At 37.4% G+C, this 17593-nt stretch overlaps 2 protein-coding genes across 4 annotated transcripts in view; one reads left to right on the plus strand and one right to left on the minus strand.

Annotated features, from left to right (window-relative positions):
- CEP290 (centrosomal protein 290) overlaps positions 1 to 7092 on the minus strand; it is a 49448-nt gene extending 42356 nt beyond the window's left edge. The window contains exons 1-13 of one of the 2 annotated variants that reach the window (XM_077783550.1): positions 6846 to 7092; positions 6225 to 6441; positions 4754 to 4810; positions 4104 to 4229; positions 3888 to 3965; positions 3409 to 3478; positions 3154 to 3200; positions 2725 to 2868; positions 2471 to 2524; positions 1647 to 1799; positions 1118 to 1300; positions 679 to 768; positions 482 to 604 (exon numbers count right to left, since the gene is read on the minus strand). In XM_077783550.1, coding sequence (XP_077639676.1) covers positions 482 to 604; positions 679 to 768; positions 1118 to 1300; positions 1647 to 1799; positions 2471 to 2524; positions 2725 to 2868; positions 3154 to 3200; positions 3409 to 3478; positions 3888 to 3965; positions 4104 to 4205 — 1044 coding nt within the window. In that variant the 5' untranslated portion in view covers positions 4206 to 4229; positions 4754 to 4810; positions 6225 to 6441; positions 6846 to 7092. The remainder of the gene's footprint in view (positions 1 to 481; positions 605 to 678; positions 769 to 1117; positions 1301 to 1646; positions 1800 to 2470; positions 2525 to 2724; positions 2869 to 3153; positions 3201 to 3408; positions 3479 to 3887; positions 3966 to 4103; positions 4230 to 4753; positions 4811 to 6224; positions 6442 to 6845) is intronic. The other variant, XM_077783551.1, reaches the window with a different exon arrangement.
- An 84-nt stretch (positions 7093 to 7176) lies between these two features.
- The window catches only part of TMTC3 (transmembrane O-mannosyltransferase targeting cadherins 3), a 28695-nt gene continuing 18278 nt past the window's right edge, over positions 7177 to 17593 (plus strand). Inside the window, exons 1-5 of one of the 2 annotated variants that reach the window (XM_077783552.1) lie at positions 7209 to 7280; positions 7833 to 7878; positions 14224 to 14320; positions 14939 to 15155; positions 16208 to 16426. In XM_077783552.1, the coding sequence (XP_077639678.1) occupies positions 14967 to 15155; positions 16208 to 16426 (408 nt within the window). In that variant the 5' untranslated portion in view covers positions 7209 to 7280; positions 7833 to 7878; positions 14224 to 14320; positions 14939 to 14966. Of the gene's footprint in view, positions 7281 to 7832; positions 7879 to 14223; positions 14321 to 14938; positions 15156 to 16207; positions 16427 to 17593 lie in introns of both variants that reach the window. The other variant, XM_021528020.2, reaches the window with a different exon arrangement.

Here is a 17593-nt window from a genome sequence, read left to right on the forward strand (position 1 = left end):
TATGTTTTTTAAGAAAGTGGAGACATTCAAAATCATGAAGAACTATGTTATTTTGCCTGAATATGAGAGATACACAAATTCAGCTAGCTCTATCATACTCATGTGATGAACCACAGAGTTAACAAGATGAGACAGATGAACACAAAAAATGATGTACTAGATAAGACCATTCCTTAACTAACAAATTTAGAGGAAGCTAAAGCCATATTTTAGAAACACTACATAATAGTTAGAAAAGATAAATATGAAAGTAACAGGGCCATCTACCAAGAATTCAGGTCATACACACACATACAGAGAAGTTTCTTTTGCACATTGTCTATTAAGCTAACTTTGTAGTGGAATGAATTGACCTGTCTCTTAATTCTCAGAATTAAGTATTTCATATTTGCAAACTATGAAAAACTAAATATATATTTGGTCAACAGCATATTTAATTAATGGTGATTTCTATGTGTGCAATGTCTCACATGAACTATACCTGCTGAAGGGACAGTATATTGTTTCTGTCTACATCAAGTTGGACCATTTTCATTTTCTCTTCCAAGTTAATTAACATTTGCTGATACTCTAGAAGTTCATCATCTTTTGAAGCTAAGATTTTCTGAAAAGAAATAAAATACCATCAGAACACTTGAAGTAATTCCTAAAAAGGATTTTAAAAGTACTAAAAAATACCTTCCATTCTTCAACTTTTGCATTTACAGCTGCCATGAGGGGATCATCTTCCTCATTCTTTGCTTTCAGCTGGTCTGAAAGGTCCTGAACCTAGATGTGCCATTTGGATGAACATCACATTACAAAAAGGTTTGGACCTAACCAGTATATATATACAAACACACTACATCAAGTACATAATATTTAACAGATTAGATTTACAACAGCAAGGAAATTACTTTAGAGAACAATGAATAACTAACATTCTATACAAAAAAAATTTTGTGATCTGCAATAAAATTTTAAACTCTGTACCACATTCAAAGATCACACTACTTCTAAAGAGCATCACTTTAGAGAAGTGGGTGGTTTTAACTGCATAGATAGGTCTTAAGCTAAAATATGAAAACAGAGTAGAAACCTAAAAAAGAACTATACTAAATAATGAGTTATTTCTTACTTGAAATTTGTACCGATCTTTCTCTTTTCTTAACTCATCCATAATAATATCAGACTGTTGCACAATTAGTTTCATTTTGCTATATTCATCAGTCATCTTCTCCATTTCTTGCACTGATTCCTCAAGGTTTTTCCTCATTTCTTGGTTTTGAATCTCTAACTTCTCATTAGCTTCAGTCAAATTCTGGAAAAAAAAGGAAAAACTGCTTTTAGAAAGTGCTCAGCTAATACCCAAATAACAACCTGTAAGTCTTATACAAAATTAGCACAGAACAAAGTATTTCCCCTCTAGATTATCAATTTCAACAAATTCACACAACAAATAAGATGTATCTCTCTCCCTGTCAGTAACTTCATCACCTCTACCAAATTCATAGATGCAGACTGTATCTATGACTGAACCCTTATGAACTCTTATTATGAATTCCCTTATTCCACATGACTTTATCTGTAAATCGGCATACTGTCATGAAAGACACTATGGTCAGTAAAACTCCAATTGCTGCTCAATAGAATGCATAGATTTTTACCTGAATTTCATCCAAATACTGGACAAGCTCAGAGCTTCTTTTGGACACCTGTGATGTGTAATCAGATATGTCTCCTCTTCGTAATGGAATTGCTTCTTTTTGAGAATCTATTTGTCTCTGATAGTCAACCACATCCTGACGCAACTGTTCATTCTGCACAAAAAGCAACCCAAACTTAAATCCATTCCTAAGTGTTGAAGACAAAGTTGTTGCATTTCTAGTGAGCTAACACAAAGAGCTAAGGCACACAAAACCCATCCAAATTCCTAAAGTCTGCTTTAGAAGTCTTAGAAGCCTCACCTTTTTCTTTATGTGCTTTTTCTTCACATTAAAAAGGAGAAAACAAGATCAAGAGAACAAAGCATGAAAAATATTAGAAATTAGCTTTGTTTTTGGAAGATTAAATACTAATCAATATAAAGAAAAAATAAAATAGCTTTTGTTATACCTCCGCATGCATATACATATGTACACACACATATACAGAAGGATATTTTGACAAATGATTATCAATGTTTTATCCCAGGACAATAATTAAACAAATTTACTTGGAAATAATATTTACCAAAAATGTTAAAAATTCAAAACCCAAAATCATACCAAGCTAATGCACAGTAGGACTATTCAAATTGAAATGTAGACACTTCCTGACCTCAATTACCTACATTTCATTGGAGCAGATGTACCACATATTTATTTTGCACTAGTACACAGGAAATGTTCCAAAATTAAACATCACCTCAAGAATTATAAATACAGAAAAATAGTAGCATATTTTTTTTTAAATTTGAAAATACAATAAATCAGCAATCATTTTTGCTAACCTCTCTCCTGAATCTGATGTTTTCATTTTCAGCATCTTCAATTCGAAGAGCAAGCTACAAGACAGAAAACCTTTATATGCATCACTGACACCACAAAGAACTCCAGAAATGAAAAAAGGAAACAAATGCACAGCAATCCTATTTCATTAATGGTTTCTTTTTTCTTTAATTTCAGATGCTTTTTCCAGAACATCAACTTTTAAAAATATTTGACAGAATAGCTTCTAGAGATGTCAAGCTCAAGTCCTTCATACCTGTTCATTCACTTTCTTCTCCTTTTCCAACTCTTTTTCTGTATCTGTTAACTGTATCTCTTTTTGTTCCAATTGCTTTTCCAGTTGGCGGATCTCATCACGCAAAAAACGAGTATCACGACCACCAGCAGATTTTTGTGCCATCTTATGAGCATTAAAATAACATTATAAATATAGTAGATATTCAAAGTAGAAAGAACTAAAGAACCAAAGCAGATACTAAGACTAAAATAAATGGGATTTCTCAAGGGTAAAAAACTCAAGTAATTATTCATCCAAGACTGGTGCATATTCAAAAAACAATAAAAGGCATTTGCTAAAATGTAGGGCTGTTTCATGACTTTACAAGACTAAATACTAGTCTAAAATAAAATTATTTTAAAAACCCCACCAGAGCACTCTATACACTAATAAAATTTTAAATCATACCTCTAATTCATTTTGAAGTTTCATCAGCTTGGTTTTAAAATTATTTTCTGTTAAAAGAGAACAGACATAGTGAATTACCCAATAAGGTATAAAACACAAAAAATAGTATATTAAAGCAACTGACTTCCGAGCAGATGGTATTTTGTTCTGCTCTCTAACCTTAAAAAAAAGAAAAAAACACAAAACAGCAAGAACAAAAACCTAAAATCACATTTTAAAAAATCTTTTAGGAACAGCATAAAAAAGCTTGCTTACCACATTTGGCTTGCTCCTCCCCAGCTTTTTCAACTTCTTCTAGTGCCAGTTCTACCTCTTGAGCTTTCATCTAAGAAGCATAGCAAGCAAAGAAGAAATATTTACTACTACCATAAATTAAAAGGTTGTTCCATAAACCTTATGTTTAGAACATATTTATTTTGATAAATTTATTTGCATTTTCCATCTATATAACTATGTTATTCCAACTCACTTCACTTCCCACTACTAAATTCCAACAGCTACACAAGAAGATACTCTGGTGCAAGCACACATTTGGCATATAAATTACCTTAGGAGTAAGCAGTATTTTCAGGAACAGGAGAAAAAGAGATGCTTCCATTTAAACAAAACAACAACCAAACAAAAAAATCCAAACCAAAACAGAAAAAACCCACAAAAACAAACAAACAAAAAATAAAAAAACCCACAAAACAAATGCATCTGCAGAATTGAAGAAAGTAAGCCTTAATACAAACCTTCAGTAGTGATTGAGTAATCTTAAAAAGATGCATCATTTTTTCTGGAGTTTCAGTTTTTAAGTCCTTCCCATCAACCTAACAAAAGAGACAAAAGTGGTTTTACACTAATATCAATGAAATACACAAAATAAATCTTTCATGCATGTGAAGGACCAGAAATGGTTTAGGGAAGAAGGTACAACAAAACCCTCAAGTTCCCTTCTTCTCAAGCACCTTGACCATGATATCCAGCAATCTGTCTGCTAGCTCCTCTTGATGAGGCAGAGTATCTGGATCAACTTTCATGAGCTTCCTCCAATCTAAAACAGGTGCCATATTGAAGGTATGACTTCTTTTTTCCTGGAACAAAGATTAAAATAACAGTTATCAGGTATTATCAGTGCAAACCAATTTTAGGTCAAATGATTTAATGGAGGCTGGCCACTGAACACACCAGATGACTTCTAATAACTGTAACACTGATCAACATTCTGTTCACATTTTGATCTATTGCAATCTAGGAGGCTATAATAAAAATACTTTTTCTTTATGTTAAGAATTACACCATCCGTACTCAATGAATTCTTAAAACTATTAGTGAAGATCAGGACACACATGAAACCTGTATGTTAACTTCAATATCCTTGTTTTCTTCCCTATCTTTTAATTTGGTATTTTTATGCCAGTGAACAAACACAAGAATTATTATCTCTAATATTTAAAACACAACACTTTCAGTTTGATACTGTGAGCACCAACTTCTTGACATTGTATTAAACATTTATTTTTGGTTAGAATACTTGAATTGACAAAGGACATTAATAAACCTGGAAACTGAGAAAAATCTCATCAGAAAGTGGTGTAAAGCTTTTTCTACTGCTTACCTACTGGTTGTTGTGGGCCACAGTGATTTCTCACATACCTGAAAGTCAATGCAGTATCTGAAAAAGGCAGAAGGGATAGGAAATCTTGGATTATTCTGTTCTTTGGAGCTGTCTCTAGACTTTCTGATCAATATTTCAAAAAGTAAATTCTGCCAAATTTAGAACAGAATATATTTAATCGACTTATTGCCCTAAATTATTATTATAGCACAAATGGTTAATAAAAATTAAGAAAGAAATAAAGCTAACTACAATAGTAAATGCAGTATTATTCAAAAAAACTAATGACACAGCAGGGGTATATATTTTATAGGAAAAAATCAAGCTCAATCAATAACTTCAGCAATGCTGTATACGGAATACAGCATTTTGAGATCTGATCCAGCACACACCCTGTTCCTCATTCAGCAGTTTAAAGACTCAACAACTGAAACCTCCTTCATTAATAAAAGGCTGAAACTGATATTACTTTCCAAAACAAATATGTCTAAGCACTCCGAAAGAAGAGCTGTCACAGAAATACAACTGTACACTTAATGGAGGATAAAAAAAACCTTCATCCTTTCTGAGTATGTGAACTACTTGAAAGGTCCCCTATATTTACTAAATTTCTTCAATATTTGCTAATCATATAACATGTATTATATTCAACCCATGACTTCACAAGGATAACACCTTGTATACATTATTGCTTTTCTGTTTTGTTGTAATGGCAAAGGATAATCCAAGGAGAATACTGGCACTTTGACTCATTCAGTTAACTGAATACTACTTGATTTCAGCAACATACTTGTCTAAGGATCAAAAGTCTTAAACACATTCATTTTTTCTTAAGTAATGAGATGTAAAATTTAGGATTTTTAAATGCTCAACAATCAAAACTATTCTGAAAGCAAACACACAAACTCACTACTGTTAATCCTTTCCTACCTTCCATCTCTTCATATATCTTTTCCCCTTAGCTTACAAAATAATGTCCTAAGAAAATATCAGTCCTAAAGTTTTATCCAGAAGGATAAAACATAATTGAATTGTACATAAACAACTGAATCCAACTTGGTGGGAGAGCAGCTACAGTAAAGTAGGGGGGCACAACCTATGCACGGATTATGTTCCACAGTATATACATAGTGTGAAAGAATTTATTTAAGTGAAAAGTTTTTCATCATTTTGCTCATCTGTTGTCATCAACTAAAACCCGTGGTTTTAGTAAACAGATGATCCATGTGATGAAGCGCTGAGCTCATGGGTCTACAAAATGTGTGAAATAGATGGGGATTTGGTATTAGTTACCACAAGATTTTCTGGATTTATCCAGGGAATTAAGCACACATAAAACGGCCAGATAAAGTTCAGCAGACTTAGATGGAAAAGGAAGTCTGGAGGGTATGCTCAAGTACTACCAGAACAACAGTGCCCTGGTCTGACTACAGGAAACCACGCGAGCCAAGCTCACATGGAAATATCTTACCATTGCAGTGAGATCAAGCACCACTGGGAAGAGCTGACCTTTTCCCACCAGGGTGTGTATAATGGGCAGCAGAGTAATGTGCACAGGAGGGAGACTTAACATCAAGAAGCACCACAGTCACGCGGGAGATGTGATCTGCTAACTCCGCATTTGTTTACACTGGGTATTCCAGTTTAAGCTGCTTTCGACTTTCAAATTGCATTTACCCGGAGTAGCTCTGCGAAGCACAAGATCTTAATTACAAAACCCCAATCAAGAGAGGATCTTCGCAGGTTCCCATTGTTTCCTGTTTGGCATACCCCAGACACAGGATACAGTGACAGCCCGGGATCCCTCCAGGATGCTGCTGAGACAGCTTTGTCCCCGTTTCATCGCAGCTCTACTGAACTAACAGTTTGCCTTATTCTGCACTCGCCCCCGCAGCGAGGCGCGCAGAGCAGCAGCCGCGGGCAGACGCGGCGGTCGCTCCAGCCGCGGGCTCCGCCGCCCGCGCCGCCCGGGGCCCGCAGGAGCGGAGAGCCCCGCCGCCCCCGGCCCGGGGCTCCCGGCGGAGCGCGGGCCGCTCGGGCTGCGGCAGCTTCGGTCTCCTTGCCCGGAGCACCCCCCGCCCCGTGGCCTCACCGCTCCCGGGGGATGACGGTGGCCGCTGCCAGGCGACGCCATCGGACTCTCCCGCAGATCCGGATACTCGTGGGCGCAGGGAAAGTCAGCGCTTCCGTGGCACCCACAGACAAGCCCCACGGCGCCAAGCGGGCTCTCCCGGTCCCGATGGGCAGCCAAGCGGGCAGGGCGCGATCCCCGCCGACAGCGCCGCTTCGCCGGGGCAACGGCCCCTAGCGCCGCCCCCGCCACCGGGCGGGGTCTACGGGACTACAGCTCCCGGCATGCATCCGGGCCGACCGCACCGCCCGCCTTTTTCCCGACAGCCTCTAGGGGGCGGAGAGCGGCGCGGCGCGCGTGCGCCGTGTGCGGCGGCGGCGGCGCGCGCGGTGGGTGTCGGTTCCGGCGGCGGGGCCGCGGTCCCGGTCCCGGTCCCGGTGTTTGTCCCGGCCTCAGGTAGGGCGGGCACGGCCCCTGCGGCCCGCCACGGGCCTTGCCGGGGATGGGGGGAGGAAGGGAGGGTGGAGGGGTCCGGTGTAGCTGCTGCCCGCGGTGGTTTCGGTCCGCCGGCCGTGCCCGCCGTGCCGCGTCGCTGGGCACCCGCGCCTGCCGCGCTGCCGGGCGGCCCCGACCGCTGCCACGGCGCTTGAGCGGCGTCCGGGACCGCGCCCTGGCTCCGCCGCCCAGCCTGCCCTTTCCTTCCCTGCCTCGCCCCAAGCTGCGGGCAGCGTGTCGGTTCCTGCCCGGCCGGCGGCTGCCCGGGTGCGCCTGTGCTTTGGGAATACGGAGGGAACAGTGGGGGCCGGAAGGCACGGGAAAAATCACACCTATAAACTACTTGAATCCATTGGGTACTGTTAGCCAGCAAGTCTGAGTTTTGGTTGTGGTCTGATAACGGAGGAAGTTTGGGATCCTGTGTTTTAGTTAAATGGGTGTGAAAACATCTTATCAAATAAAAACAGTACCATTGTAGGCGTGTTTATCTTTTTGCATTTGTTTTTTCAATAGCTGTGGAGAGCTGAAGTGGATTTGGGGTTTTTGTTTCTTTTTAATGGTAAGAGAAAGGTCCTTTTTTTTTCGTCCTTTTTTTGGATTAATAATTGTTTTCAGTTGTTTTGCTATCTCTTAATCCATGTTGATGTTTACTAGAGACTGACAAGATGCAAAATGCCTTGCACTCCTTATAGTTATGCAGTTGTTCCAGTCACAGCACAACTCCAAAGACTTCCATATCTCAGCTAGGGGTTGGATAATTATAGTTCTGTATTAGGTACAGAAAGCAAACTGTATACTTAGGGAAGGGAAGAAGACTGGGTATATTTAATGAATGGGTAATGTTACTAAAAATTAAAAAATTATAAAATTAATTATGATTAAGTGTAAAACAATGATTTCTTAGTAGCAGGGAATTTTATAGGTATAGGAAGTGACACAGAAAATAATGTCACCTTAGTCACAAACTAAGCCTTCAGGAAAGGAATATTTCTGTGGTAGAGAAAATATTCCATTGATGCTAGAATGCTTCTGTATAGGAGGTTTTTTTTAAAATCATCATCATCATAACCAGTTGTTAATGCCAGTGTAGCTATTTAATGTACTTTATTTAATATGCATCAGCATTTTTGAGTGTTCTGTTGCAGAATCAGCAGAGAGCATGTTATTACATTTACTGGTAGTGAAACCATATCTGGGTTTCAATTGTGTAGTGCAGCTAGTAAAGACCATTGGTGCAGAAGTAAAAGGTATTTGGATTTGAAGCTGGCATGGGAACTCCAAAAGTTAAAAAACAGTAAAAGGAATTGAAGTATTAATGCCAAATGAAAATGAAAATATTCAAAATACAGCATGGCATGGACCAAGTAAATTAGTTTTTCTTATGTTTTGCACCACTTCATATGATGAACTTTGTGTAAGTGAATCTTCTTTTAGTGGGATTAGATACTTACAGTTCTGGAGCCAATAAATAAATTCAACTGCACAGTGAGCGGTTTGACCTACTCTGTTAGAAGAGTTAGGCATACTTGTTAAATCACAGCTTTGATAACAGTGTGCCCTTGCAAAGACCTAACAGAAAAACCTCACCCTGAAAAGCCTAATGGAATGTTATTTAAAGTACGGAGGAAATCGTATACAGACCCAGCGTAAGTAAGGACAGAGTAGCAGAGTCTAAAGGCTGTGTTCTCAGTTTATACCTCACATGTAGCTTTTGTTCATTTATTCTTTGGAGTAAACAAGCAAGCAGTTTCTGCTGTTGCATTTCTGGAACACTGAGAGCGATAAGTGTTATTTTAGAGACACTTTTTGTATCAGTAAGGCCACAAAAGATGTTTTATGTAGTCACTAAACAGACTGGGTATTATTTTGCTACTGTTTAACATTGAAATGTGAGATTCTGTTACTAATTTAAGTTTCTAAGTCCTTAAAGTACAAGCAAGACCTGTGTGGTTTATATTTCAAGTGGCATGTACCAGTTACATTGAACAAATTGAAGATAAACCACCAGCTAAATCAGTATCTTTGTCTCACCCATTTTAAACTGTGTTACATTTTGGTCCTTGTTTCATCAGAGTAACCTAAGATGTCACAACTGTTAGTCCAGCCGCCAGGTGGCCAGCAAGTTCTTTTCCAGTGGGAGATCTTTCATCTGGCTTGCAACACGTGTTCTGACTTTGTATCAGAACTTCCAGTGCTCTTCTCATTAATCCTTCAGAACCATGTGAAGAGAAGGCTGGAGGCCATGAGCTTCCTATATAGTGAAGAGTATTTCCTAGTAGTCCCATGCCTCTTGATCTGGTAGTGAAAACCTTGCAGAAGGTTTTCACAATAAAACTTTTCGTGTAATATTTATCCTGGTTTAGGATTTCAGCAAGATAAAAAGGAAATTCAGGCATGTTTTGTATTATTTCTCCTTTCATATTTCCAAATACTTGTTTTCTAGATGAGATTCAAGCCCAATCTCAGCTGTGCATCTAAGTTGCTTCATATTGGAGTTGTGTCTTGGAAGTGGCAAAAATAAGCAAAGGCTAGCAAGTAGGAAATAAAAATATCATTTTAATTCAGCTTCTGAGGCTGTGCTAATATCCTAATTTGTAAGTGACTGTACCAGCGGTTTGTATATATCTCTGCTGATGTTCAGCTACCAGCTCTTAGATGAACTAGTTGCTCACCTGTTTAAAAATAGTTGCTCACCTATTTAAAAATAAAAGTAACCCTAGGAGTGGTTTTAACAGCTTTTAACTTTATCACCTTTGATAATTTGAAGGTTTTTTGCGTGAACTGTAAATAATGTTCTAAGCAGTTCAGAACCTTCAGTGATGAATAAAGTTTGTGTCTAGTACATAAATATCCAGTATTGCCTCATTATTCTTTAGTAAATTGGCTTAGCACGTTGTTAATGCCTTTCAATCCATGCAAGTGCCATTACTCAATAGAAGAAACAAATTTAAATGTATGTTTGTGTTTTCTTATATTCTAAAAGTGCTTTGACTATTTTGGTCGTTGTTACTTTGTTTTTTCTCGGTGCTTTTTTTCAGTTTTGTGAGACTCTTACGTTTTACTCTTGTCTGTTATTCTTGAAGACTGCGTGAAGTATTAGATTGATCTCAAGAAGCTGGAACAGGAAAACTATGTACTTTATGAGCCAAATGGACTTGAGAGTTCTGGTTCTATTTTGTCCTTTCCATTTAATGTCTCTGTACAAATGTGAAAATGGTGCAGTGCAAAGTGCAGATTTCTGTGCCAAACAGCCTCAGAAATTTAGTCCAATGATAGGCTGTTTTGCAGCCTGGGTATTCTTTCTTTTGCAGTTGACTCTGATGACTACAGTGCATTTTCTGACTATCAAGGTTTACCTTGCTGTTCATTGTTTTCATCTGTATATTCTTCATGATGGTCAGATATTGTTGTAAATTAAAGTATCCAATAGAAGTCTTTGTAATATAGTATGTCTGTCCTGATTTCATCCAGTCTGTGGCTGTGCACTAGACCAAAAGCTGGCAGTCATACCCAAGGGGTGGTTAAGGTATCTGAGGGGCAGTCTTAGAAGCTGTCAAAGTAGTAGGTAGGTGAGATGAAAAAATAACCTGAGGGATGTTCAGTCTGTTTGCATGTTTAGGACTAGGCAGTGATGTGGAACAAGGGCAGTTCACCCTTGCAGCAAGTCTCTTTTAACAAAGAAGTTGTTAAGCAACATTTTGCAGGTGTTTATCAAATACATCCATCACTGGATGTGAAGTTCTGGCACTTGCAAGACCATACTTGGGTTGATCAGCATGTCACTTGGGTATAAGAAGGAGAATTATTTCCACTCACGTGAGCAGCCCAGTCATATCAAGGCTTCAGCAGCCTCTTGCACGTCTGTGATTTGCAAGGATCTCAGTCTTATATACTCCTTACATGGCTTCTTACTTTCCAACATCAAACTGATAATAGATTGGTTGGTGTGAAAGCAATTTTGGTTGCCAAGAAGCAGTTGCTGTTTTCCACTGAGTTTAATGGCAGTCATACTTTCGCCTGGCTTACCAAGTACAGATGATCTTTTATAAACCTCTGCTTTAGTTTTGCATTCTCAACATGTTGGTGATCATTGCAGGTTTGGAGTTTGGAGTGTGAAGGTGGACCCAGCTACAGTAGCAGATAGGAGGTGGTAGTTCTGATGGCAAGACTTGCTCAAAATCTGCATTGTTATGCTAACATAAAGGAATGCAATTTTTTTATTCCATATTTATGCTTTAAGTCAGCAAAAGCATTAAAAGTACCCTGTAATCAAAGCAGGTGGAAAAAAGTAATTTTCGTAACTCTGTGTATCATTATGGTACATTTCAAGAAAATAAGACCTTAGAATGCCAGAATGCAAGTCAGAAGTAGTAAAGTACCTGTGCTGCAATTTTGTGCAATCTACAAGTTCTACATGGCCTTACATTTTCCATTTTTCTCTTTGTGCTTAGCCTGGAAGCAGAGTGATTGAATATGGGGGCTTTAACAGATTTCCATTATGCCTCTTGCTTTTTAAGTCCTAGTGCTTTAGCACACAAATAAAATTTGAGAGTGGTGTGGTGTGATGCTTTAGAGGTTACCAAGTTTGGTACAATTCAAGCAGTATGTTTGGTGACTTGCTGCTAAAACCAGGACAGTGCATTTTGTTGCATATAATTATTGCTTACAGTAAATTTAGTAAAACTTTTCAGGATTGCCTGGAGTGTCTCTGGCTCAAATACTTGTCTTGAAAGACCAAAGTATAGCCATGTATTTGCATGTAGTAGTAATTGTATCTGTGATTGAAATGTGCATGTAAAAGAGAAAGTGAATTGCAATAAAATCTTTCAGTGTTAAATGTGGGTCTTTTCTGGAGTTCTCTGATGGTGGGCTAGCCACTAAAACATGAACTTTGGATTTATAGAATACCTGAATTTATTTATGCTTAAGAGTTCCCTTTCATTCAAATTACAATAATATTTTCCCTACAGCTGGCATGTAGGTGAGTGGAGCTCGGTCAGGGAGCAGCATGGTCAATAGTGGTGTAGAGTGTGGAGTTCTGAGTGGAAGGAATACTAGAAATTCAGAGCAAAATGAAAGGCATGTGAAGGCATCAGAATCACTTGGGATTAAGGGATAAGTATAGTAGATGTTTTGACCTACTTTTTCACATGTGCAAAAGTGAAAATCTTGGAAAAAACTTGTAAAAGTTGAAAGAGTTAATAATTAAGGCTGGTTAAGCTTTTCATTCTGATAAGAGGCAATACTTAGGAAACAATTTTGGGTTTTTGTTACTTGTTACTTACTACAGTAGCTGTTTCTGAATAAGTGTTGTTAAAGAAGTCACCTAAACCCTACTCATCTAACAAAGCCTTTTCTTAAAGGTTGAATTTAAATAAATCTTAGAGTTGGTTCTGTGTTGTAATATTAGTATGTCACAGTATTTAAAATTATAAAGGCTTGTATATTGGAAAATCCTGACATGTTTATTGTAGGTCCTTTTCAGATATCACTGCTTCTCAGTAGAAGTAGTTAACTTCAAGTAAGTGGACTCTTCAGAAACTGTTGCAAAAAATGAATTTCAAGTTATGGCAGGGTAGAAGCATATGTTTCATATCCACCTTCTTTGACAGGGGAACTAAAAAGTGCTGAGCTCAAGTGCAAAAGAGTATTCCTGTAGCATGCTTTGTTTGATTTCTCTGGCTGCCAAGAAGACCATAGATATGTTCAGTTATAAACTTATCTTAGTGTTTTAAAGTACTCGGATTGAGCCCATGGCCCATGAGCCCGGAGGACTGGAACTAGATGATCTTTAAGGTCCCTTCCAGCCCAAACCACTGTATGATTCTATGAAAAAGGTGTAGCAACATCCTTCAACATTGTGGTGGCTTATTTTACTTATTTTTTTAAAGCTGTGATGGCAGCTTTAAAAAAAGGCTTTCTTTGTTGAAGTAACATCAATAGCCAGTGCTCCAAGTACTACAAAAGCCCTTAATTGCCATTATGTGAGGAACACCAAATGGTTTGGTTTGATTTCTTTGAAATTATATGTGTCCTGATTTTCAGTTTAGCTGCATCTGTATCTTGTTGCATGTGTATTCCTTCCTGTACCTACTGCACCACTAGGTGGTGGTGAGTGATTGTGAGCTCTCAGGTCCACACTGCAAACTACAAACAAGATCACCTATCTAGATCTCTGTGGCCTGTGTTAAGACTTCAAGAAGCATTTGGACAACACTCAGGCACATTGTGTGATTCTTGGGGGTGTCCTGCTCAGGGCCAGAAGTTGGACTCAGTGGTCCTTGTGAGTCCCTTCTAGTTCAGCATGTTTTATGATAAATCTGAATGCAATTTTTAAAAAGCCCCAAAGGAAAAGAAAAAAATCACCAGGATTTCAGGGTTTAGTACAATAAAGCAGACTGTAGCTTTCAAATAGCTCATCAGCTTTGATGTATGAACTGTGTAAACATAAGGCTGCAGTTATTATGTATTCATGGATCCACATTATCTGGCTAATATTAACTGTTCTTTGTCCTTACAGGTGCTCCCCCTCTACATTTTGGGGGAAAATACTCTTGTTCAGTCATGTCCATTTTTTCAAAATGAAGTTATTGTTCAACTGTCTGTAGCCTTTCAGTATCTTCGATCCTAGCAGTTGGCTGTGGTCTTTGCAGAGTCAACCAGTGGTCAAAAGAAATGCCTTTGACCTGTAGTCACCTTCTTATTCTTCCGAGGCACAACAGTATTTTTGAGCAACCCAATACAAAGTAATTTCACCTTTTGATCAGTTCACCCTTATAATATTATGTAAATCATCATAAAACTGCTGATTAATAATTTCTAGGGCTTAGAAAGTTAAGCAAGATGAGAAAAAATGATATGAGATAAAGCTAATTTTGGGTTTTATGCATGCTACTTTTTTTAGACAGTAGTCTCATGAACAGTCAGTGACATCAGAGCAACTGGCAGTTGAGGGAAAACTAATACAAAGAATGCAAGTGAGCCTAGTGTGACCTTCAATGGTAAGTTTAACTTATTATCATTATTATTATTATTATTATTATTATTATTATTATTAATGTCCTTTACCTGTCCTTGAACCCCCTGTATGAAGTTCTACAAGTTTCCTGTTTGTTCATCAGAATGTTTAAAGTTTTAGTTTTAATTGATTTTGAAATATTTTGAGAAACACTTTTAGACCTAAACCCCATAAATAATTGACACAGTATCTGCCTCTATACTAACTTAGAATTTTGTGTATGTTAAAACTGTCAGAATTCCAGAGAACTTATTTTTCATAGTTTATCAGTTTGCATCATTCTCCTGAACTGCACAGCTGTCTGCTGAAAACTACATCACAATTTATTATCAATGCTTTTTTTTCCTTTTCCCCCAAGTAAAACATGAAAAGTAGCAGTGTATCCACTTTTTGTAAGGCTTTCTAAGGGTAAGATATGTTAATGGGAGTATTTAATTTAAACACTAAACCATGTTACATGTAGGACTTGAAGAAACCTTCCTATCTTACTGACTGTTATGTATGGAGTGTCATTAACTTCTAAAGTATTTGATGTCTTAATTTGGCTTCCTAACTTGATAAATAAAGTAAAACTACTCAAGTTTCTCTACGTATATTTCAGGTTTTATCTATGAAACCTCCTTGAGAAGATGGCTGACGTAAGCCTGAAGGAAGCAGCACTAATAGTTGGTGTGGTGGCAGCCTGCTACTGGAACAGTCTCTTTTGTGGGTTTGTTTTTGATGATGTTTCAGCGATTTTGGACAATAAAGATTTGCATCCTTCTACTCCATTAAGAAATCTGTTTCAGAATGATTTCTGGGGCACTCCAATGTCTGAGGTAAATGGTTTGTAAAAAACTTTGAAACATTTAGGAAATTGAAAAAAACCTTGCAGAGTGTTTTTGCACTTCTTTTTCATAGTGTGGTTTTAACAGCATAGCTTGGATTTGATGGAATTTGATGATGTTAGTGTTGTGTACAATAGTACCAGGAAGATATAGCTTATATTTGTTCCCTTTGCTCAATAAAATAGCTTTGTTTTCATAATGAAGTTGTACTGACAGCTGCATTGATGTTATTTCCTATGTAATCACAATATCAAAATTGAACAGCAACTCTCACCAATTTTTCTCCTGCAAAAGTTAGATATTGATATACAAGGACATTTATTTCTAAATGCAACCTGGAAGGAAAGATAACACTTAAACAACAAAGCTTGGAATTAGGATATTGAATCCTTTAAATGTATTTAAGTATATCTATATATATGTAGATATATATTAATTCAGAGTTACTGATTTGTAGCCCAGATAGAGTAGCTATGTATTATCTGAAAAGCAGCATTGGTGTTGAAGCTCTTGATAAACATTGTTAAATGGCAATAGCTAAAGGATTGTCATACAGTTTTAAAAGTCACACATGGTGTTATTGCTGAGCAAATGAATAAAAATTCACTCCCATTCATGCATTTTCTGCTTATCAAGGCATTCCACTTTATAATCTTATGTTCATAACCTACAGGATTAGTTCCATGTGGTATACTACTTGTTCGCTCTGCAAATAGACACTGATACATAATTAACCAAAGCTTCTAGATGACATTTAGTTCTGTATTCATTGAGGGTTGAGTAGGTTCCTAAATTCCCCCAGTGAATTTCAAATAGTACTTTTTAACATGATTTTACTGAAAAAAAATCCTTAACCATATCCAATGGAAAAAAGCCTTTTTTTTTTTTTTTTTTGTTGGGCTACTGCTTTTCATGTCTTTGTTTTGAAGGTAGATTCATGACAGTAGAAGGGGATTCAGGTATGGATAGGTGTTTAGAAAGGTATTTTGGAGTGAAAGTCATTTTGTAAGTTAGTGGTGACTGATTTTTTTGTTTTCTTTCAGGAGAGGAGTCATAAATCTTATCGTCCCCTTACAGTTCTAACGTTTCGCTTAAACTACTTGTTCAGCGAGTTAAATGCAGTTTCTTACCACTTTCTAAATCTGGTCTTTCATGTGGTGGTTTGCATTGTCTTCCTCAAAGTCTGTAAGCTCTTCCTGGACAACAGGAGCAGTGTTGTTGCATCCTTGCTCTTTGCAGTGCACCCAATACATACTGAAGCGGTAGGTGCAGCTGTGATGTGCCTAATTTGTTTGAGCTGTGTTAATTAGACTCAAATTTCATGGTTTTTATATCTGTTTATATATATATATATATATATATATATATATATGTATGTAAAACCAGAAATTATTTGTGCTTACTCTTCCCTTTTCAGTGAGTGAAGTGGCAAATTTCCATGCTCAAGAGGTTTTTTTATATTACTTGCAGCTACCGGAAAATAAGAAACATGAATTTAGGGACTAAATAATTTAGACCTCTGCTATATACGTTGGCTTTTATGACTTTACCTAGATATTTGTGTACAGTATCCTATTTTGCAAATACTATGAATGCCTTCTAATGCATTTCCAGAATCCCTTGTGGCTAATCACCATGTCTTTCTGTCTACTTTCTTTTATGTCAAAGTGTCTGTCCCAGTGGGACTTTCTCTAGGATTGTCATTGCTATGCTATAGCCAGCTTAGGCCCCATTTTGTTTGAACCTTCCACTTTAACATATAGCATATAAGGAAGAAAAAATACATTTCTCTTCTTTCTTTGATTCTGAAGGAATTCTTCACTGCTATTTAAAAAAAAAAAAAAAAACAAGAAGCTTTATTTGTACAAATTTTCTGATTATATACTTTTTAAGGGCCAACCAGGCTTGCAATGTTGTGGAGGAAATTAAGTCTTGTGATCACCATTCATAACATTTCTTTCTGCCAGAAAATCTGATAAAGCAAATTTGTGGCATTTTCTGTTGTTATTTCTGCTCCCCTTCAATTTGCTTTCCTGGATATCAATACACAGGTGTTGCAAAGCCCTGTCTTTTTTTCTTTATAGTATTAGCTTATTTTCAGAAAACTGAAAATATTTGAATCTTTTACTGCTTTGGAGGTGATACCGCTTTATTAAGTGGAGAGAGTTTTTTTGGGTGGAGAAGGGGGGAGTAGAGTGTTTTGTAATAAAAAGGGGTTTGCTCTTACTTTGTTTTAATTTTTTTGTTCCTGATTTTTTGGGTAAAGAGTTTCCATCTATCTCTTATATACCTATCTCTTATATACTAATAGTACCGATCCCTTTAAGCAATAATTAAGAAGCCTGCATCCATGTATTTTGAGCAAATTTTACAGGAATTGAGTTGATAAAGTTGTCTCATATTTAAGCTACAAATACATGGTTGCTAGA

Source organism: Lonchura striata, chromosome 5 (assembly GCF_046129695.1).
Source record: "Lonchura striata isolate bLonStr1 chromosome 5, bLonStr1.mat, whole genome shotgun sequence".
Taxonomy (NCBI): Eukaryota; Metazoa; Chordata; class Aves; order Passeriformes; family Estrildidae; genus Lonchura; species Lonchura striata.